We start from the raw sequence: 22,452 nt of genomic DNA on the forward strand, positions 1-22,452 counted from the left end.
GGAATCTGTGTAATGTTCCTTTTGATCCCCAACCGCCTTATCGACTGCTACTGCGGGAATCTGTGTAATGTTCCTTTTGATCCCCAACCGCCTTATCGACTGCTACTGCGGGAATCTGTGTAATGTTCCTTTTTTGTCTGTAAATAAACTTGTCAATAAAGAGAGAGTCTGTTCGGCTGAACTGTGTTCTTCTGTCCAATTCAATGAAAAAGCTTTTATTCCTAAGCTTTTGTGCCCAAAACTGGCCCCACCCTACCTCACCGAGATCCTGCACCCCTACGCCCCATTACGGTCTGCTGAGCAGTCCCTCCTTGTTGTCCCTAAATCCAGGCTAAAAAACAGGGGGGACCGTGCATTTGCGGTTGCAGCCCCCAAACTGGAACGAGTCCCTGATGTAAACAAGACGAAAGTCTTTCTCTGGTCTGCATCCCCTTAACAATTGTATGTATTGAGCTGTACTGTACTGTACCCATTCTGCAATCTGTTAATAAACTTTTCAATCAATCAATCAATCAATCCCCCAAGATTCCATTCCAACAGTATTGTGGTGTAAGAGGGAGGTTTACCAATAAGGGCTTTAAAAATAAACAAATACCAATGATAGTTACGCCTTTCAACTACATCCAACCTTTTCGTAAAGGACACAGTGGTGGTTATTGTAGTGGATGTCCCTATCATATCTGTCACCAGTAATAATGATGATAATAATGATAGGCCGAGTCCAGGGGTTTAAGAGTTGAAGCTGCAGCCTATGAATCGCCATAGTCACATTATAGTCCATAATCATGACTACATGTGTGTGACCCAAGCAGACAGCTGCATCTCTCCAGGACATGGTGAGAAACCTAGCAGGCGGCAGTATACAAGGGCAACTAAACATGGACGTTGGATGTACAGGGAATTGCAAAAGGGGAGCCGCTAGACAGTTGTGCTGACCGACTTCCAAGGCCTACAAAAAAAACAGGTCGCCAGAATCCTGGAACACTATAGATCTATGCAGCCTGGCCCCAGACTCTATGAACCTCTTAATTAACAGAAGGGCAGAAAAGTGACCATTTTGTTTTTACTTGCCCCAATGCAATATATGTATGTATATTGCCACACAATACTGTCTGGCTTTGCAGACATCTACACCACAAAACAATGCATGCCCACACCCAGGTGCCCCGGGTGCAACAAGCACCCACATCCAATTTACATTACACAAATTATCATACTAAAGGATACATGCATCCACTATGTACCTACATCCTGAATATTCAAATCTTGTGTCTGCCAGAATCACACTGCCTACTTGAAAAGTGGCCATTGAACTCATCGGACCTCTCAGTCTGAATATCAAATGTTATGACCATCCTTTTAATTAGGGATGCACCGGTCTGACTTTTTCAGGCCCGATACCTGGGCTTTGTATATCGGCCAGTACAGTATAGATTTGGACCGTCATTTGACAAAAATGATTGAGATATAAATGTTTCTCCATTAGAGTGTGCAGAAAATCAAGTCACTTTACTTTATTCCTGAATTTCCCCAAGGGGATCAATAAAGGAATATCTTATCGTATCTTTCTTGGTATCGGTTTTCAGTATCAGGGAAATTCTCAGTTACCAATATTACATGTTTGCCTGGTATCAAACCAATATCCCATACCAGTATCAGTGGCCTCCCTAGTTTGGCATAATTTTTAGTCTGTGAGCCCTTGTGCATAATGACTGCTATTATAGTACAATCTACTTTTGTTTACAATTAGAATGTAGGTATTACTGCCGTCTAAAATGTACAAACTAGCAAACTCTTAACAGTGCATAGTAATAAGTCGGTGCAAATCTTTCCAATGTGAGGTATCAAGAGGTTTATTTGTTAAAATAAAAATAGATAAGACACGATATGCATGGTAAAAAAAGACATGCTAGGTTCCTGAAAAACTGGTTCTTATGTACTATGCAATATACAATTTACAGTGTTAACTCTTTGTCTATTATATTGTGCAAAATACAAATATAAAATACAATAGGCATTGAAAAAATAATAGATGACACAAGATATGCATGGTAAAAAAAAAGACATGCAATATAAAACATAATATAACTGTTAAGGCACCTATTTTTACTCAAATGTACAAACTAGTAAAAAAATTTGCAGAGGGATGGGGGGAGAAAGAAGGGAAACACCTGCCTCGTTACACATTTACTCACTATCTGTACCATTTCCCAAAAGGGTATCCATTGCTGATGTGTTGAATGAACTGTTGTCGTGTGGGTATGTACCAGGTCTTGCTGGAGTTAGGGTATGTAGGTAGGTACCAGGTGTTGCGGAAGCCGAGTTGTGAGAGTATGTGCCCTGTCCACGTGTTGCTGAAGAGTTGTGTGGGGATGTGCCACAGCGGCTTCCATAATGCCTCTGACCACTATGATGTTCATATGGTTGTGGTGACATGTTGAAGAGTTGAGGTGCATGTTGCATATTGGATTGTCTCATCATCGTAATTCCTTCTACAATGGACCTGGTCAGTGTCTCTAGGGTATTTGCCATACTCTTCATATTTGTATCTAGGGTATTTGCCATACTCTTCATATTTTCATTTGACTGCAACTCCGACGCCTCCCACACGTCGAGGATCCTTTTCTTCATCTTGACGTCTTCCTCGATTGCATGCTGGAGCTGTCGAATCAGAATTGTATTTAAATGGCACAGTTAAGATCAGATCTGAGTCAATCAGTTCACCACGGTTTCTACTAGTCTGACATTTTATGTTAAGAATACCAGTGTTTGCTTGTGGGCAGAACATTCTGACCACGACGAGTTAGACGCATTAGCCCGTCAATACTCCTTTGGCCTGATTTGCCAATGCCTCAAGGGGCTAGTTTCACTTCTGCTACATCAGCACGGTACCATCGCACTGGGACTGGCACTGTGCTTCACATCTGTTACACAGAACATTTCTGCTTTATCACCAACGATGATTACCTGTGTGTCAACAGGACGCTTTCTTTTCAGGCGATCCTGTCTGTGTCCTTGGAGTTTTGCCTTTGGGGATAAAAAGATAGAGAAATTAGGCTAATTGTAAACCACATTAATCAGCTCCGTGGCATTTTGGTTAGAGCCCTGTGGGTTCTCATGGCATTTTTTTGCTAGCTTAAAATGTGTGTGTGTGTGTGATTGATTGAAGACTTTATTAACAGATTGCAGAATGGGTACAATATACAGTACAGCTCAATACATACAATTGTTAAGGGGATGCAGACCAGAGAAAGACTTTCGTCTTGTTTACATCAGGGTCCCCCATTTTCAATTCATCATAACATACATGACATACGGATAGACAGTACTGTTACATATAGACATTTATGACATACCAGATCTACAAATACAGTACTGTTTGTGATACAAAAAAAGACAGTATATAAATTTGACATTGGAGGAGGTTGGACTGTACATTGGAGGTGGTTGTATGCTTCCTTGTGGAACACCACAGCTCACTGGGAGGGGGGGGGGGGTAGAGTACCGACGCCGTTTGCGTTTTCCTTAATGATAAGCAAGCAGTGCAAGAATGCGGAAGCAATTCTGCCGTAGTGTCGTGCGGTAATGCGCCTTTCATTTTCCGCCGCCCAGCGCCCGTGCGTGCACCGGCGGCGGCGTGCTCGCTCAGGTGCGTGCGCCGGCGTGCTCGCGCGAGGTGCCCGCGCATGTGCATGAGATCCCGCCTTGGTTCGACACGAGCGGAGCTCAATATATATAAGTCACCGCCCCTTATTCAGTATCTAGAAATAGCTCAATTGGCAAGACTACATGGCTGTGGATCCTATGGCTCGTTTGCTGGCGAGTTCGAATCCCATCGAATATTTTTTTTTTAACGTGTATTCTTTCGCCGGTTAAGGTTAGGCATGGTTAAGGTTAAGGTTAAGGTTAGGCATTGTTTCGGAGTTGGTTAAGGTTAGAACGGTTAAGTTTAGGCGCTGTTAAGGAGCTGGTTAAGGTTAGAGTTTGTCAAAGATAATGGCAATAGACAGCCTATTTCCGCACGACAGCTCCCAAAGCGGGCCTGAAAAGAAAGGCGCTTTACCGTAGTGGCGTGCGGTGACGAATGCGGAAGCATTTTTGCACTGCTTGCTTATCATTAAGGTAGACGCGTACCGTTTACCTCCACCATCTGTAAAACTAGCTACAACGAGTAGGCTGATTGATTGAACATTATTTAATTTAGTCTTGTTTACATCAGGGTCCCCCATTTTCAATTAATCATAACATACATGACATACGGATAGACAGTACTGTTACATCTAGACATTTATGACATACCAGATCTACAGTACTGTTTATGAGTACAAAAAAAAGAGTTTACAAAGAGAGTGTATACATTTATGATCCATAGCTACCTGTAATAGATCTCTTCTTTGTTTCACCGCAAGATTACTGGGCCCTGGTTCTGGCGAATCGGACGATTCTTCCATCTCCTGTTGGGTTGTGTCGGTATCTGACTCTGTAGTAGCAGCTTCTGGTACAACGAAATCAGCCGTTTGTACTCCCGATGGAAGCATCCTGGCGCCCGCAGGTGACGCACCCCACACTTGCTCACAAAGTTCGAAATGCAAGAAGACCACTCTTCCAAACCCACTCCTGCGACCGTTGTCGTCATCGGCACCTCGATATTTAGACTGGAAGTGTTTGAGCATCTTAGACTTCATTCCTTTGAGCTTCTTGATGAGTCTAGCCTCGGTGATGTCCTCCTTCTTGTGTGGAAAGTCGGAGTCCGTTCCACCACCGCGGTACTGCTCGACGAATAACGCTAAAATGTCCTCATGTTTGCTGTGAACGCACTCCCAGTGGACGGATTGTGTTCTCTTGTTCACCTTGTATTGGTTCGTCACGCTCAGGAGTAGTTCCACCTCACTGTCGGTCCACACGAAACGAGTCTGTGCTGCTGCCATGTTCGCTGCTGGTGCTGTAGAGTTGTTGTTGTGGCTGTCTGTGAGCACTGAGCAGGAGGGAGGTTTGTGTTCCGCGCTTCCGCTCAGCTTCCGGTATTAACGCTAACCCCTTCTGATTGGTTGAAGTGGCCTTCACGTTTGAACTTACATCGCCACCTATCGCTTTGGCATTGTACTACATGTATCGATTGCTGATTATTGCAGTAGGGTATATCTGCAGAACCGCAAGCCCAACGTCTGGGCGGGGCTTCGGGGCTTGTACTCTGTTTGAGGCGGGAATTCGGGCTTGTATGAATGAATGAATGAAAACTTTATTTAACAGATTGCAGAATGGGTACAATACAGTACGGCTCAATACATACAATTGTTAAGGGGATGCAGACCTGAGAAAGACGTTTGTCTTGTTTCCATCAGGGTCCCCCATTTTCAATTCATATAGACATTTATGACATACACAACATACATGACATTTATGGCATAGGGACATCATATAGGTATTTAGTACTGATACATTTGTGACATAAACAGTATTCAAATATACAGTACTGTTACCCCTAGATCCTGACAGAGTATATACATATGATGGGGAGGGGACTGTACATTAGGAGGGGGTGGGTGGGTGGGAGAGAAATATACATACGGCGGGGAGGGAATATATACATGCGGTGGGGAGGAGACTGTCTATTAGGAGGTGGTGGGGGTTTTGGGCATTTACGGTGGCCAGTTTCGAATTGCAGCCTCCCATACATTTTATGCAGATTTCACCTGGGGTGGAACAGGTTATATATCGTATGGCATCGCTCCCGCTCTGAGCCTTACGAGATACTCTATATCGCCTGTGATACCTAATGTATCTCCCACGAACAAAAACACATGCACCCCACCTGTATGGGGCCCCGCCCCTTATGGTGGCACCACCCATATAATCATGACTCTGGTCATGACACACCCTTCCTCTATTTTCGTCCCAGCGCACTGGATGCTATGCACCATGCGAGCTAGCGGAATGAAAAGATTAAGGAAGATTAATAATGTTGAGGGCTTACCGGAGGATTGTGTTTCCCTGGATTCTCCGGAGCTTGTTTCGACGACGCAGACCTGTGCTGGTGGTTCCTCGGCTGACGGCGACGGACCGAGGGGCAGCGTGCAAGGTTTGGCTATCGGGTCGGCTTGTACAAAGGTGAGGTCTGTGTCAGTAGGCGTCGATGTCGGTGTTGGTCGTGCTGTGGAGTATGTTTCGGCACCAGGGCCGGGGCGGCTTGGCGATCGTTCCACTGTAGTGGGCGATGTCTTGGCGATCCTGGAACATGCTGTTGACGCTAATGCTACTGCTACTGCTAATGCTAATGCTACTACTGCTTCTTCTGCTAACGCTGATGTTGACGCTGGAATGTCTAATAATCCCCGCCGCGGGATTCCGCTTTTCCCTCCTCTTGCCACCTTCATTGATGAAGGTCAGTCGGTGGTGGGTGTGGGGGGGTTCGCTGAGCTCTATTTACCTTTTTTGCGGGTGAAGGGGCTGACGACGGGGTGCAGCCCGGGGGTACCTTGGCTAAGTAGCCAGGTAGCTTCTTTGTTGTGCCCAGGCGGGGATGAACGACGTTCCGCCCGGCCGTTGCTTGATAGCATGTCGGCTCGGAGGGTGGCAGTATGGACGGATGAGTGGTATACTGCTGCAGGATGGCATTTAGCGGCGGCCAGTGTTGTGGCTCAGCTGGCTACTTTCCTATCCAAGATGGCGTCGGGTTGTAGGTCTTTGAGTCCAACCGACACTATGAACGTGATTCATGTTTGTGGTGTTATAGAGATCTTGACTCAGTCGCAAGCTATAACTGCGGGGAGGATTCGGATGCTATCGACTTTGGTTGTTAGGCATCTTTGGTTGGAGCAGTCTCCTCTTGGGGAAGAGGATAGGTTTTCTCTCCTCACGACTCCTTTTTCCACAGATAGTCTTTTTGGGCGTTCTGTGGAGGCGCAGGCGGTTTTTGATTCGGGTCCTACACCGCCTCACGCTGTGCAGCCAGGGGTGGGAGCACGGTCTCGTCAACGACTGTGGCGAGATCCTCGACAGGCGGCCATGTTTCCCCCGCCAGTGGTGCCCTGGTTGGAGAATCGACAGGGTTTCGCAAGGCCGACAGTCTTGGCGGCCGAGGGATCGGCCATTTTTGGTGATTTCGGGGTTGGTAAACCACCCCGTCGTCATTTTGCCGCGAGCAGCCCGCTCCCCGTTCGGTCCTCTCTCTGGTATCCCCAGAAGCGGGGCTTTGAGCGTTCTCCTTTGGCTGCGGGCCGCGAACCTTCTTTGAAGCGTATGCGGCCCCATTCTTCACTTCTCATGGAGACAGGGGCTGACACCCAGTTGATGGCTGAGCCTGGGTCTGTCCGTGAGAATGTTCCGTCGTCGCGTGGTTCCTACACCGCAGGTTGTGGGTGGGTGGAACCTGGTGTTGCAGCTGCCACTAGCTTCAGTGGTCAGCAGGGGGACTCGGTGCCTCTTCTGTTGAATGCTCAGCAGGGGTTACCCCGGCTTCGCCCTCGCCAGGCGGGGTATCGCGCTGTTGCCTCCCACTCCCGTCAAACCGGCAGTGGTCTGCAAAGGAGAGGCTGGCGTGATTTGAGTGGTAGTAATATCACTACAGGGCTTCGGCGTGTAGGAGCCCATGGGGTCCTCAGGCCTTGCGTGTCTGGCTGCGGAACGGCTCCTCAGCGTGTGCTGGAGGGGTGTTCAGGGGGTGAGTGTGTGTCCACAAGTTTGATGACCGCTCCTCCCGTATCAAACCGGCCCTTTCTGTCGGGGTCCCCCCTTGGGTGCTTTGCACGACGGGGGGGACCGGGCCAATTATCTGCTGTTCCTTGCGGCCCAGCGTCAGTTGACGGCGGGGGCGCTGTGGGATTATATTCACATATGGCGACGGGAATGTCCCTTGAATCGGTGGATGAGGAGAACGTTAGAGGCGGGGCTGGTTTTGCAGTTTGCGCGGCCCCATCCTCCGTTCTCAGGTTTGGTGCCGACCCTGTTGTCAGGGTCGGGCGCGGTGACAGCCCTGGCCGACGAGATTCGATCTCTGTTGGCGAAGCAGGCCGTCGTTGTGGTCCCGAGAGAGGACGCAATGTCGGGCGTCTACTCCCGCTATTTTCTGGTGCCCAAGAAAACTGGGGGGGTCAGACCTATACTGAATCTGTCCATGTTCAATCGGTTGATTGTAGTGAGACCATTCAGGATGTTGACCGTCCGACTCCTCCTGCTTGCTGTCAGGAGGGGGGACTGGTTCACCTCCATAGACCTGAAGGATGCGTATTTTCACATACCCATTTTCCCTCCTCACAGGAAGTTCCTACGGTTCCTGTTTCAGGGCGTAGCGTACGAGTACCACAGAATGCCGTTCGGTTATTCTCTGGCTCCCCGCACATTCACCAAGTGCGTGGCGGCTGCTCTGGGGCCTTTACGTCGTCGGGGGATACGAGTTTTGTTCTATCTCGACGACATTCTGCTCCTCAGCCGTTCAGAGGGGGTTGCCAGGTCTCATACTCGACTGGTGGTGGAATTCCTCACCAGCCTGGGTTTTGCTGTGAATTGGAAGAAGAGTACCCCTCTTCCCAGTCAACAGGTGGAGTACTTGGGCTTGACATTGAGGTCGAAGCCCATGCTTGCGACCCTCTCGGAGCAGCGTCGGGGGGATCTCCGTCACGCGCTCGGGGGTTTCCGTCTGGGAGGGACGGTTACGGCGCTGCAGGTGATGCGTCTGCTGGGCCTTATGTCGGCGGCCCACACGGTGGTTCCTCTTGGCCTCCTCTTTATGAGGCGGATACAGAGGTGGTTTCTCTCTTTGAGAATAGATCCGGTGTGGGGCAAAGGGAGACGGTTGACGGTTCCTTTGTCGATATGGGGGGATCTCGCCCACTGGGGGAGGCTGGGTATCCTCTCCGCTGGGGTCCCCATGGGCAGCAGAGGCTCCCACGTCACGGTTTTCCCCGACGCCTCTCTCACGGGTTGGGGAGGGGCGTTTCGGACCCACGCAGTGGGGGGCAGCTGGACGGGTCATGCCGACCCAGCTGTCCTGCATATCAATGTGTTGGAGTTGAAGGCGGTCCTCCTGGTCCTCAAACGGCTCGGCCACCTGGTGGTAGGCCAGCATGTTTTGATCAGGACGGACAATGTGACGGCGGCGGCGTATATCAACAGGCAGGGTGGGACTCGTTCCGCCCGCCTGCTCCGGGTGGCGCGCGAACTGTTGCTATGGGCATCCCGCAGGCTGCGCAGTCTGCGGGCGCTCCACGTTCCTGGTACGGAAAATGTGGCGGCGGATATAATGTCTCGGGGCGGTCCTCGTCACGACGAGTGGGAACTCCGCCCCGACATAGTCAGACAGATCTGGGATCGGTTCGGGGAGGCCTCGGTAGATCTGTTTGCATGCCGACGTTCTCACAAGTGCCCCTTGTGGTTCTCGCTCAGTCGAGCGGATCATCCCCCCTTGGGGGTGGATGCCTTCTCGACCTTTCCGTGGCCGCCCGGTCTTCTGTACGCCTTCCCTCCTGTACAGCTGTTGAGTCAGCTGTTGGAGCGGATACGGAGGGAGCGCAGGACGGTGATCCTGGTCGCGCCGGACCGGGGCACGTCAGTGTGGTTCCCGGTCTTAATCCAGCTTCTGGTCGCTCCTCCTTGGGTCATTCCGTGGTCAGCGACGGCCCTCTCGCAGCACAACGGAGTGCTTGTCCAGCCTCCGGTGTTGGGTCAACGCCTGGTGGTGTGGCTGGTGGGAGGGTGAGTCTGGAGAGGATGGATCCCGCAGTGGTTGATACCATCCGGTGTGCGCATGCTCCCTCCACTGTCGCGGTTTACGCGGGCAGGTGGCGTGCGTTCCAAGAATGGTGTAAGGGGGGGGGCTGGGACCCAGTCTCCTGCCCCCTGGATGCTGTTCTGGGTTATCTCCAGTCTCTCCTTGATAGTCTGTCGGCTTCGACAGTGAGGGTATATGCGGCAGCTATATCCTCCTATCATGAGGGATTTGAGGGGGATGTCTTGTTCAGCCACCCTCTTGTGAAGCGTTTCCTGCTTGGCGCTCGACGCGTTAAGCCGGTGCAACGCTCCTTGGCTCCGACTTGGGATCTTCAATTGGTCCTCGGTCGGTTGTCCTTGGCCCCGTTTGAGCCGCTCGAGCAGGCGCCGTTGGGACGGCTGTCTTTCAAGACCGCGTTCCTACTGGCTGTCACTTCCGCTAAACGCGTGGGTGAGCTCTGTGCTCTCTCGGTACGTCCAGAGTGCCTGTCTTTTCGGACCGATTGCGGTGCCACTCTGCGACCTAATCCTGCTTTCGTGCCTAAGAATATCCGGAGTTCCTTCCGCTCCCGGGATATTGTGGTTCAGGCTTTTCGTCCTCCTCCTCACACTAGTGAGTTAGATGCGGGCCTTCACCTGTCATGTCCAGTCCGTGCTTTGGGGTTTTACCTCAGCCGTACTCAGGACTTCAGGGTTACCGACCAGCTTTTTGTCTGTTACAGTGGGGCTCGTGCTGGTAAGGCACTGTCGAAGCAGCGCCTGTCCCATTGGTTGTGCGAGGGTATTGCCCTCTGCTACACGTTGGCTGGGCAGGATCCCCCTGGGGGCGTCAGGGCGCACTCCACTCGTGGGGTGGCTGCCTCTGCCGCTCTCCTGGGTGGGGCCTCGGTGGAGGACATCTGTGCTGCAGCTTCATGGTCCTCACCGGGCCCCTTTGTAAGGTTTTACCTCATGGACATGACCGGGGGTTCTGTCTCCCAGGCGGTTCTGGGGTCTGTGGCCTTTCCTGCTTCCCGTCCTTTGGTCGGGTAGCGGGAGTGTATGGGTATGGGCCGCAGTGTGTTGAGTCACACGTGGTTCCGCCTGTACGGTGTGTTCAAGGGGTTCTGGCTCCCTCTTGTTCGCATTCAGGTGGAGTTGACTGCGCCCCCCCTTCGTTAGGAAGGATGGGGTGACAGGGCTCCCCGCACCCCTTGATGTGGGCTTACGGGTCCTCAGGGGGTACATCTGTCGGGTCTCGCACCCGCTCTTCCCCATTATCTCGTAAGGCTCAGAGCGGGAGCGATGCCATACGATATATAACGATAGGTTATGTAGATAACCTAGTTATATTAGTATTGGCTGAGCTCCCGCTCTGCGCGCCCTGAGTTCCCTCTTGAGGGATCTTTTCCTGGGACGGGTTTTTGGCGAGGAAGGGTGTGTCATGACCAGAGTCATGATTATATGGGTGGTGCCACCATAAGGGGCGGGGCCCCATACAGGTGGGGTGCATGTGTTTTTGTTCGTGGGAGATACATTAGGTATCACAGGCGATATAGAGTATCTCGTAAGGCTCAGAGCGGGAGCTCAGCCAATACTAATATAACTAGGTTATCTACATAACCTATCGTTAAGAGTGGTTTTGAATGTGGGCAGGGATTCACATTGTCTTGTTTCCTGTAAAACCCGGAAGTAGTCAGTTTGTGCTGTTTATTTTTTAACCCTAACCCTGGATAAAAGCGTCAGCTAAATGACAAAATGTAAAAATGTAAATGTTAAAAAATATATATATATAAATGAGAACGGACAACACAACTTGTTGCTTTAATGTTGGACCATGTAGTCTGTAGTGAAAAGTGTTGTGTAGAATCCACCATAATGTTTATATGACACATTTTTCTTACAGGTTGCACCCATGGTGGTTACGGAGGCCCTCTACGAGCGGATCGGTGACCAAGCGTGAAGTGTCATGGTGTTATGTTTAACAAGAGACAAGTAAACATCACAATAAAGTGCCTAACAGATTGTGAGAAACCTATAACCTACGTATGAGATCATTAAAACTTGGAAGAGGGAGTAGGAATGAAGTGAACACGTTGATCTAAACCTCAATGATGTACATCATGTAATCTGTGTTGTATTTATGATGTCTGAATAACAGGCTGGAAGCTGGAAGAAGTACACAAATTGTTTACCTATAGGTAAAAGTACAAATATCATGATGAAATAGAAAAGATCACTGTCAAATCAGAATTCAACTTCAGTAAAAGTCTAGTACATGATATTAAACTTTGATAGGAGGAAACACAAACGGACACCGCTTTGTTAATGAGTTTTATTGATCTTGCTGCAACAGTGTCCACTGGCATTGGCGTTTCACTCAAAACTAATTGAATTCAAAATCGAGACAGAGAGTTACAGTAGGTTTCAAATCTCTCTCTGCAAAACACAACGGTAAGCCCTCAATGTCGAACCAGACTGACATCAAATGAATTTGCAAGTTGCATTTTGATCCCATAATAAAGAAAACGTTTAATTTTCCATCCCAAAAAATGTGCAATGCAAGACGGGTACAAGCAAACCCTCAACGTATAAGACCAGACATATCCAAGAAAATATTTGTTTTTAAAAAGGTGCTTTGATAAAACATAACGTCTCCCATTCAGTCATCCCAATCGTGCAGAGAAACGAACTTGTGGTAATAACTGGAAGAGAGGGGGCGTCTGTATTTGCAGAGTTCACAGCGGGACGGAATACAATCAGGCAGGTGGAACAAGAACCACGGTGAGGACAACAGAAAACGTGGTCGAGGACAACAACAGAAAACATGGTCGAGGACAACAGAAAACGTGGTCGAGGACAACAACAGAAAACATGGTCGAGGACAACAGAAAATGTGGTCGAGGACAACAACAGAAAACGTGGTCGAGGACAACAGAAAATGTGGTCGAGGACAACAACAGAAAACGTGGTCGAGGACAACAGAAAGCGTGGTCGAGGACAACAGAAAACGTGGTCGGACTAATCGAGCTCTTGGTACAGTCGAGGATGAAGCATGTGATAATGTAACACGTAAGCAGTCACATTGTGACATGGAAGCCTTGAAAAAATATCACAGCCGCTTGGAAGGGAATACAGTATGTATAGACAAAAGGAACGGACAAATAAAAAGATCTCAGTTGCTATGATATTGACTCGAAACATTGCGGTTTAAAAAAATAAAAACAAATCTCTGTGGGGAAAGTCTAAATTGATGCGAGTATCGGACGTTTTAGTCCCTGCATTTAAACTAAAGCCATGTAAGGCATGGGCAGATAGGCTTAGCACATGTGAGAGTGAGAAGGTAACAAGAGAATGGATTAAGATGGATCGGTTGTTTTTCCCCAGGGATATTTATCTACCTAGCCCAAATGCAAGCCGCTACCACTGGTTCCCTGACTTTAAATATTCTTTTTATAAAATGACCATGTATGCAAACAATTCCTCGACTTAATAAGAGGAGTGTGTGTGTGTGTGTGTGTGTATGTGTGTAAGTGCAACGTTGCAGATTATTTTTGATTGGTTAACTATTATTACAACCAGCCCCTCTACTAATTATTCTAATTTCTGAAAAATCTTAACTAAAATAACGTTATTCAAAAATAAAATGCATATAAAAGACCTGGATCATTTCAAGTTTAAAAAAAAAAACATTCACCCAAAATGAATGTTATAGGATTAGACGATTTCCAATGCCGCGCTGACAGGTAACTACATTTTGTTTTGCGATTTATTATTATAAACACCCAACGTCTGACCTCTGTGCCCAGTAGTATCGCTAAATTATCAACACAAAGCTCTTGCCAACGTAACAAGCCAAGTAACGCAAAGTAAACATAGCATCTGCAGCTTCATGCTGTTGTATAAACGTTCTTTATGGCAGGAGCAACGTGCAAATTAAATTGCTACAGTAAGGTTATGGTAGTAAATACAACAAAGGCTGATTAATTAAAGAAAAATCTTCAAAGGAACCTAAATAAAAAGCCATTTTGCAGTTTTTTTTTTAATCAATCCCATTACATAATGAGTAATGACACAGTACTATGAAATAATAAAATCATGCATTTTCTGCTGCAAAAACAGATACATCACATAACCTTAAAGTTAGAAAGTCTCTTTTACATCATGATTTTACCCCCAGAATATGAAAGATGTAGGCTTGAGGTGACAATGAAAAGATGCAATGTTTTTCCAATTATCTTTGGAATGACGTGAACTTTTAAGCTAATCGAAAAAACAAAACAACGGGGGGCATCCCTTTACGTAGCTTCGGTTGGAAACTAAAACAAAAACAAAACTGGAAAAAAAAGATTGTGGAGCATTTCAAGTAATTCCAAAAAGCAGAAAATCGAATCTAAATAATAATACTACGGTAGTAATTTGTCTTCAAAATTAATCTTCAAAAACCAAAGATCCTGATTAACATCAAACCTTTTTTGACTGATTCTAAGGCCAGTACGTTGTTTTACAAAGTACAGCATCTTGTAGTTTCCTGGACCCATTGACTATAGCCTAAAAATAGTAGGGATGCTCGATATTGGCTTTTTTACCGATAACGTTATACCGATATTGTCCAACTCTTAATTTCCGATACCGATATCAACCGATATCAACCGATATATGCAGGGTTTCCCCCCCAAAAAACGGAATAATTTCAGGTAATTAACATTACATATCTCTTGTTGTGGAATTAACACAACATTATGCTTACTTTTGACAATAAATAAAATCAGAATTTGTTCTTACTTGCTTGCCTGGGTAAATAAAGGTTATAGAAATGTAATATTTTTTTTGAAAACCGATACCGATATTTTCCGATATCACATTTTAATGCCAATATCGGCCGATAATATCGGACATCCCTAACAAATAGTTATCCGTTTTACAGTGTGCTCTGGTAAGGATTGTGACTTACAGGACGTGTTATCACAGTAAGCTTTGACGCGGACGCCGTCGCCCACGTGACAAATCAGAAATGCATGAAATGCAGACCCTTTACCTCGTCGCGTGGTCGACGTGTACGGCTAGCGGTGGTGGTAACCGTGGAATCTAATTAGAATAAGACCCGAGCCTCCGGCTAGTTTCCAGGGTGGTACCTTATGGTATTACTGTGTTGCCACACGGTTTACACACACATCACACCCAGCAGCGAGACAGAGAGCTAAAGAAGATGGCCGCCGTGAGGGCTTACAACATTGGTTTCTACAAGCCAAGCCACTGGCACACGTATGCCAGGTTAATTTACTTCTTCTTCTTCTGGTGTCGTGCCCGTCGGTTGTTAGATGTCCATCTCAAACTGGGCGTCGTCACCTGGAACACACAATGCAACATATCGCCATGTCTTAGTCATTGCATTGCATTGTATAACAGTGTACCCAGTGCCTCATCCGTAGCTAACAGTGTATTGCACTAGGACCTAGCATGTCCTACCATGCTCTGTAAATAACTCATGTGTACATATACCGATATGCCCTACTTTGTTTACTTGTTTTATTGTACAATGTCGTTCTATTGGATTCTTATTATTACTATTGTATTATGCACATCGTTGCGGGCAAGACCCCCCGCATTTCATTGTATACTTGTATGCTGTGACAAATAAAACTCTTGACTTGACTAGTCATTACCAGGGCAGGAAACAAACTTTTTCACATTTACTTTTATTTTATTATTTTAGGTTTGTTCTCACTTTTTCTGTAAAGTGAGAACAGCTCCCATCCCAATTTAGTCGTTATGCCAATTCCCTTCCTGGTCGTTGCGCACATTGTCCCACTGTAGGCCTAGGGAGGGTGTAGAACTACCACATGCCTCCTCCGATACATGTGGAGTCAGCCAGCCGCTTCTGTTCACCTGACAGCGAGGACTCTCACTGGGGGAATGTGACGCGTGCGGAGGTTCACACGATTTCCTCCCCGCTCCCCTCCCGGCTGAACAGGCGCCCAGACCGACCAGTCAGAAGCTTATGGCATCAACGTGTTTTGGAAACTACACGCAGTTTACAACGGCCAGGACACATCCCCCGCCGGCTTCCCACGTCCGCTAACACTGCCAATTGTGTTAGTAGGGACGACTGACCAAGCCGGAGGCACCGCTGACAGCTGGATTCGATCCCAGAGTCTCTGCGGTGGTAGGCGAGTGCATTCTCCACTGCGCTACCCAACCGCCCCCTACTTTTTCACATTTACATTCAGTCATTTACAGTAGCTGAACGCTTTCATCCAAAGAGAAAACAAGTCAGCAGGAAGGGTACAACTCTGGCAGCTAAGGAGTAAGTAAGATTGTACGTCAAACAGTGTCGAACTTGAGTGCTACGGTCTTGAGTGCCTAGTAGTATAGACATATTAGCATAGTAGGTAGTAATATAGGCAAGGTAGATTACTTAGTAGCAAAGTGCATGATAGTAAAAGACAGTACGAAAGTTTTTTTTTATTACGTTTTTTCTACTTCTTGAGAATTCCAATTCCAAGGTTTACCAGATTCACTATCTGACCAGCTACATTCACTATCTGACCAGCTACATTCACTATCTGACCCGCTACATTCACTATCTGACCAGCTACATTCACTATCTGACCAGCTACATTCACTATCTGACCAGCTACATTCACTATCTGACCCGCTACATTCACTATCTGACCAGCTACATTCACTATCTGACCAGCTACATTCACTATCTGACCCGCTACATTCACTATCTGACCAGCTACATTCACTATCTGACCAGCTACATTCACTATCTGACCAGCTACATTCACTATCTGACCAGCTACATTCACTATCTGACCAGCTACATTCACTATCCTCACTATCTGACCAGCTACATTCACTATCTGACCAGCTACATTCACTATCTGACAAGCTACATTCACTATCTGACCAGCTACATTCACTATCTGACCAGCTACATTCACTATCTGACCCGCTACATTCACTATCTGACCAGCTACATTCACTATCTGACCAGCTACATTCACTATCTGACCAGCTACATTCACCATCCAACCAGCTACATTCTCTATCTGACCAGCAACATTCACTATCTGACCAGCTACATTCACCATCCAACCAGCCACATTCACTATCTGACCAGCTACATTCACTATCTGACCAGCTACATTCACTATCTGACCAGCTACATTCACTATCTGACCAGCTACATTCACTATCCGACCAGCTACATTCACTATCTGACCAGCTACATTCACTATCTGACCAGCTACATTCACTATCCGACCAGCTACATTCACTATCTGACCAGCTACATTCACTATCTGACCAGCTACATTCACTATCTGACCAGCTACATTCACTATCTGACCAGCTACATTCACTATCTGACCAGCAACATTCACTATCCTCACTATCTGACCAGCTACATTCACTATCTGACCAGCTACATTCACTATCTGACCAGCAATTCACTATCCGACCAGCAACATTCACTATCTGACCAGCAACATTCACTATCCTCACTATCTGACCAGCTACATTCACTATCCTCACTATCTGACCAGCTACATTCACTATCTGACCAGCTATATTCACTATCTGACCAGCAACATTCACTATCCTCACTATCTGACCAGCTACATTCACTATCTGACCAGCAATTCACTATCCTCCTCTCTGGTGGTAAACAAGAATACCCTGAAGACTCTGGCAGGAGCACTCATTCAGGGGTACTACGACTATGCTTGCACCTCATGGTACCAAAGCACCTCAAAGGCGCTAAAAACAAAATTACAAACATCTCAAAACAAACTGGTCAGACTACTGCTTGACCTTACTCCTAGAACCCACCTCACCCCTGCCCACTTTGACAACCTAGGATGGCTTAGAGTAGACGACAGAGTACAGCAACTTGCAATGGGCCTGGTCTACAAGATACACTACACGACCAAGGTACCCATGTACATGTCAAAATACTTCCCAAAGGTCAGTGAATACCACGATCACAACACCAGAGGGAGCTCCACAAATCATGTTAAACCCAGATTCGGCTCAAATAAGGGACTAAACACGTTTCGCAATTATACCACATCAATGTGGAACGCCCTACCCAAAGCTGTAAAGGAATGTGGATCACTACCCACTTTCAAAACCTCTCTCAAGGGACACCTACGGGAGACTGCAATTCAAAACTGGCCCCTGTAAATATCCTAACCCAACCCCCTCCAATGTACAGTAATTTACCTAGTATGGTTGTCAATAGTCCAATGTACAATTTTGCTTGTTTGTACAGTGTCCCCCCCCCCCCCCCTCAATTGTACAGTTTTGCTTGTTTATACAGTGTTTCTCCCCCCACCACCTCCAATGTAAATTACCCAGTATGGTTGTCAATATCCCAATGTACCCAACCCCCCCCACCCAACCTCCTCCAATGTACAGTTTCTACGTCAAATGTATATACTCCCTTTTCTTGACTCCTTCTGTATCACAAACAGTACTGTATTTGCAAATCTGGTATGTCATAAATGTATAGATGTAGCAGTACTGACTATCTGTATGTCAAGTATGTCATATATGTCCTGATGAATTGAAAATGGGGGACCCTGATGTAAACAAGACGAAAGTCTTTCTCTGGTCTGCATCCCCTTAACAATTGTGTGTATTGAGCTGTACTGTATTGTACCCATTCTGCAATCTGTTAATAAAGTTGTCAATCAATCAATCAATCAATCAATCAATCAATCAATCCGACCAGCTACATTCACTATCAGACCAGCTACATTCACTATCTGACCAGCTACATTCACTATCTGACCAGCCACATTCACTATCTGACCAGCTACATTCACTATCCGACCAGCTACATTCACTATCTGACCAGCTACATTCACTATCTGACCAGCTACATTCACTATCTGACCAGCTACATTCACTATCTGACCAGCCACATTCACTATCTGACCAGCTACATTCACTATCCGACCAGCTACATTCACTATCTGACCAGCTACATTCACTATCTGACCAGCTACATTCACTATCTGACCAGCAACATTCACTATCTGACCAGCTACATTCACTATCAGACCAGCTACATTCACTATCTGACCAGCTACATTCACTATCTGACCAGCTATATTCAATATCCTCACTATCTGACCAGCTACATTCACTATCCTCACTATCTGACCAGCTACATTCACTATCCTCACTATCTGACCAGCTACATTCACTATCTGACCAGCTACATTCACTATCCGACCAGCAACACTGAATCCTAGAAAGGTGAGCAATCTCTAAACCAGCGGTTCTCAAACTACGGGTCGCGACCCGAAGTGGGGTCGTGGGTAGGTGACAGCACATTGGCATGTAAAAAAATAAAAAATAATTATATTTATAAATGTGTATTGATAACATAGTGCTGTAATTAAATCTTCTAATAAATATGTATGATCAAGTTCAACAACGTGTGCTTTTATTTTGATATTCCTTAATTTCACGTTGAAATGACGCAATACATTAACCCTTTCACTGCCGCACTACCAAACGGTTAACCCTTTCACTGCGACAACACACAGAAGGTTAACCCTTTCACTGCCACACGACAGCAGGTTAACCCTTTCACTGCCACACTACCGACGGTAGTGTGATAGTAAAGGGTTAACCTGCTGTCGTGTGGCAGTGAAAGGGTTAAGTGTGGGGTCGCCAAAAGAAATCCTGAATAAAATGGGGTTGTGGTATAAAAAAGTTTGAGAACCCCTGATCTAAACGATGGAGAAACTGTCTGGTAGAATAGACAGACTTACCAGCTACAGTGTTTATCTGCATTTGTCTGGTGGGTAATTTCCCACTCTGGCTATCTGAACCGCTTCAAGGCCCTCGACCTGGCATATCGTGCGGCGAAGGGAACCGCTCCCGCCTACCTCCGGTCAATGGTCTCTAACTACACACCCTCAAGACTCCTACGCTCTGCATCCTCTGGCCGCCTCAGCAGTGGTGGTTGGTGATTTCATACCTGGTTGCACTGTGTTTTAATGACGCCACGTGCATGTGCGCTCCCGCGCATGCGCATAAATGTTCCCTTGCGTGCGCACAGACTAAAGACAGTGCCTAATTGCCTCTAGGAATGGAATGTAACACATTTCATTCACAAGTTTTGTGTGAATGTATCTGAGGACGTATTTGAACACACCTGACGACCTGAGCTATTGTTATGCGAAGTAGCCAGGTGGGTACTTCTTGGCGAGTTGGCGCATCAGTCGAGTGCAGCGCATTCCTGTGTGCACGAGCGTCACGTGCTTCTGCTCACAGAGCCGGTTGCTCGGCGTGCAACCCCCGTCCCATGAGCAACACACCCCTGCGCCTCAGACCTACTCCTATCCGAGCTCCGGGAGGGTCATCAAAGAGAAGTCGCCTATTCTCTGTCCTTGACCCACGATGGTGGAACGAACTCCCCATCACATTTAGGACAGCCGAAACCCGTCCAATCTTTCGCCATAGACTGAAGACGCACTTCTTCAATCATTATCAAAAAATAAATTAAAAAAACTCTAACCCCAACTAAACTTATTATCATGCACTGGTCCTAATATACTAACCTACACTGTAGCACTCAACACTTTGATGAACATTGTTACTCAGCTGATAGAGTTGTGCCCTTCCTGATGACTTGTCGTACAGAACTTGTAAGTCGCTTTGGATAAAAGTGTCAGCTAAATGACTAAATGTAAATGTAGATGAAGATGAACCCTCGGTAAAGACCCACAGAGGGTTGACTCTGGTGGTAATTTCCCACTCTGTCTATCTGAACCCTCTGTAAAGATCCACGGAGGGTTTTGTCTGCGTGAAAGTGAGCGGTGACTGAACAGCCTGGGCCTGGTTCATTACCTGCTCCCGGCTTGCTGTCGTGGCTGTTGATGGCCTGGTTCTTCCTGTTCTCCCTCAGGACATTTTGGCTCGTCACCCCAGGGATGACAGGCAAGTGGGCCGGGGGGGTCTGGGCTATGGGGGAATTACGCCTGTCCAATAGGAACTTACGGTCATAGATGATCCGGGTTCCTGAGAAAGGAAATATATAATTATTTGTCATCTTATTAGATTAAAATCTATTGTCATCATAGAGCACAGGACAGGTACAGTACAAGGAAAAGAGGTTTGGCATCCAACCAGAGTGCAAATGTCAAGTGCAATAGTAATATACAATGTACAGGTGAGTAGACTGGGTATAAAATATATATATTAGTACTGCTGAGTATAGTGCTAATCAGATGTATGTACAGAGTTGTAGTATTAATATGTACAGTGTCAATGTCATACTGGCCAGCAGTGTAACTAGTAAGAGTAGGTAAGGGATATGTACAGATATATATATATATAGTATCTACAGATATGTAAAAATAGTTATATGCAGGTATATACAGATTGATGTGAATATAATATATATATACAGTAAGAATAAATATATATATATATGGTATATACAGCATTATTGTATAATTATGCTATCATACATAGTTATATGGGTTATATGCAGGTGTAAGTAGGTATATAGAATAATAATTATTTCACATATTTAGATATTACAAATATTAATAAAATATAGGCTGGACGTGTGAAACAGATGAACTCAATACTTTTATTTCTCTATATTGATATTGTCATTGTGCTTCAGAGTCAGAGAATATTTCTTTGTACTTTTCAGAATCATTATTTGAATGAATGGATGCAGAATGGATGTATGAATGAATGAATGACGCAATTCTTCGATCCGCTGAGCGGCAGACCAGCCAATCACGCGGCAGCCAGGCAAGACAAGGGGCGGGACAAAGCTTTGTTTTTGTTTTGATCGGCTGACAGGGCTGCAGACGAGCCAATCACGCGGCAGCCAGGCAAGACAAGGGGGCGGGACAAAGCTTTGTTTTTGTTTTGATCGGCTGACAGGGCTAGCCTAGATTCTAGGCCACACAGTGACAGCACCACACAACGTTTGTTTGGCCATTGTGGTAACACGTTCCAAGCGCAATTCACCTACAACAAAATATGAAAAATATGGTAAGCAGAAATCGCATTACCTCCCGGAGTGGTTGAGAATAAAGTGCCTCCAGGGGTAGTACAATAATCATGAGGTAGCTGCGTTGTGTCGTTGATCAACACCGTCCTGGTCGGGATGGCCCTGCTCTCGCTAATAAACTGACGACTGGTCGACATTTTTCAGCGCCGATTTGAAGACAAATCAAATTGTTATTGGCGACAAATCTAGATATTTTTTTCCCCGACGGACGGTGGAACCCAGGGCCCTTTCCCTCTCTTTTTATCTCGTCCCAAAGAGCGTCCGTTCTCCCGTCGCTCCGTGCGTCCTCCCGGCCGTCAGCAGCACCGCGTCACCGTCCCCTCCTTCAGCAGGAGGCAAGGAAGCACAACTTCTTCTTCTTCTTTGTAGTTAATGGCGGGTCGCAACCATAGAAAGGCGCATACCGCCACCTACTGTACAATTGATTGATTGATTGATTGATTGATTGATTGATTGATTGATTGATTGATTGATTGATTGATTGAAAAGTTTATTAACAGATTGCAGAATGGGTACAGTACAGTACAGCTCAATACATACAATTGTTAAGGGGATGCACACCAGAGAAATACTTTCGTCTTGTTTACATCAGGGTCCCCCATTTTCAATTCATCATAACATATATGACATACATGACATACAGATAGACAGTACTGCTACATCTATATACATTTATGACATACCAGATTTGCAAATACAGTACTGTTTGT

The 22,452-nt window shown here is 46.4% G+C and overlaps 2 protein-coding genes across 2 annotated transcripts; both read right to left on the reverse strand.

Annotated features, from left to right (window-relative positions):
• Positions 1-1,914: 1,914 nt before the first annotated feature.
• Positions 1,915-4,950, reverse strand: LOC311234206 (uncharacterized protein). The gene is made up of 3 exons (XM_084321330.1): positions 4,377-4,950; positions 2,968-3,027; positions 1,915-2,661 (listed from the first exon to the last, which is right to left on the reverse strand). Exons 1-3 carry the CDS (start codon positions 4,926-4,928, stop codon positions 2,188-2,190), a joined length of 1,086 nt encoding a protein of 361 aa, XP_084177456.1. The 5' UTR covers positions 4,929-4,950; the 3' UTR covers positions 1,915-2,187.
• Positions 4,951-12,005: 7,055 nt separating this feature from the next.
• On the reverse strand, positions 12,006-22,034 carry eif4ebp2 (eukaryotic translation initiation factor 4E binding protein 2). Its single transcript, XM_084321599.1, has 3 exons — positions 21,744-22,034; positions 20,560-20,730; positions 12,006-15,033 (listed from the first exon to the last, which is right to left on the reverse strand). The coding sequence occupies exons 1-3, from the start codon at positions 21,877-21,879 to the stop codon at positions 15,002-15,004; spliced, it is 339 nt and encodes a 112-aa protein (XP_084177725.1). The 5' UTR covers positions 21,880-22,034; the 3' UTR covers positions 12,006-15,001.
• Positions 22,035-22,452: the final 418 nt, after the last annotated feature.

This window comes from Notolepis coatsorum (genome assembly GCF_963971535.1).
Source record: "Notolepis coatsorum genome assembly, chromosome: 9".
NCBI lineage: Eukaryota > Metazoa > Chordata > Actinopteri > Aulopiformes > Paralepididae > Notolepis > Notolepis coatsorum.

Coding starts and splice junctions, on each gene's coding strand:
- LOC311234206 (XM_084321330.1), bottom strand. CDS start 4,928: ATGGCAGCAGCACAGACTCGTTTCGTGTGGACCGACAGTGAGGTGGAA. Junction 3,028..4,376: donor AAAGAAGAGATCTATTACAG/GTAGCTATGGAT, acceptor TTATCCCCAAAG/GCAAAACTCCAAGGACACAG. Junction 2,662..2,967: donor AGCGTCCTGTTGACACACAG/GTAATCATCGTT, acceptor CTGATTCGACAG/CTCCAGCATGCAATCGAGGA.
- eif4ebp2 (XM_084321599.1), bottom strand. CDS start 21,879: ATGTCGACCAGTCGTCAGTTTATTAGCGAGAGCAGGGCCATCCCGACC. Junction 20,731..21,743: donor ATTCTCAACCACTCCGGGAG/GTAATGCGATTT, acceptor TTCCTTTCTCAG/GAACCCGGATCATCTATGAC. Junction 15,034..20,559: donor CGACAGCAAGCCGGGAGCAG/GTAATGAACCAG, acceptor TGTGTGTTCCAG/GTGACGACGCCCAGTTTGAG.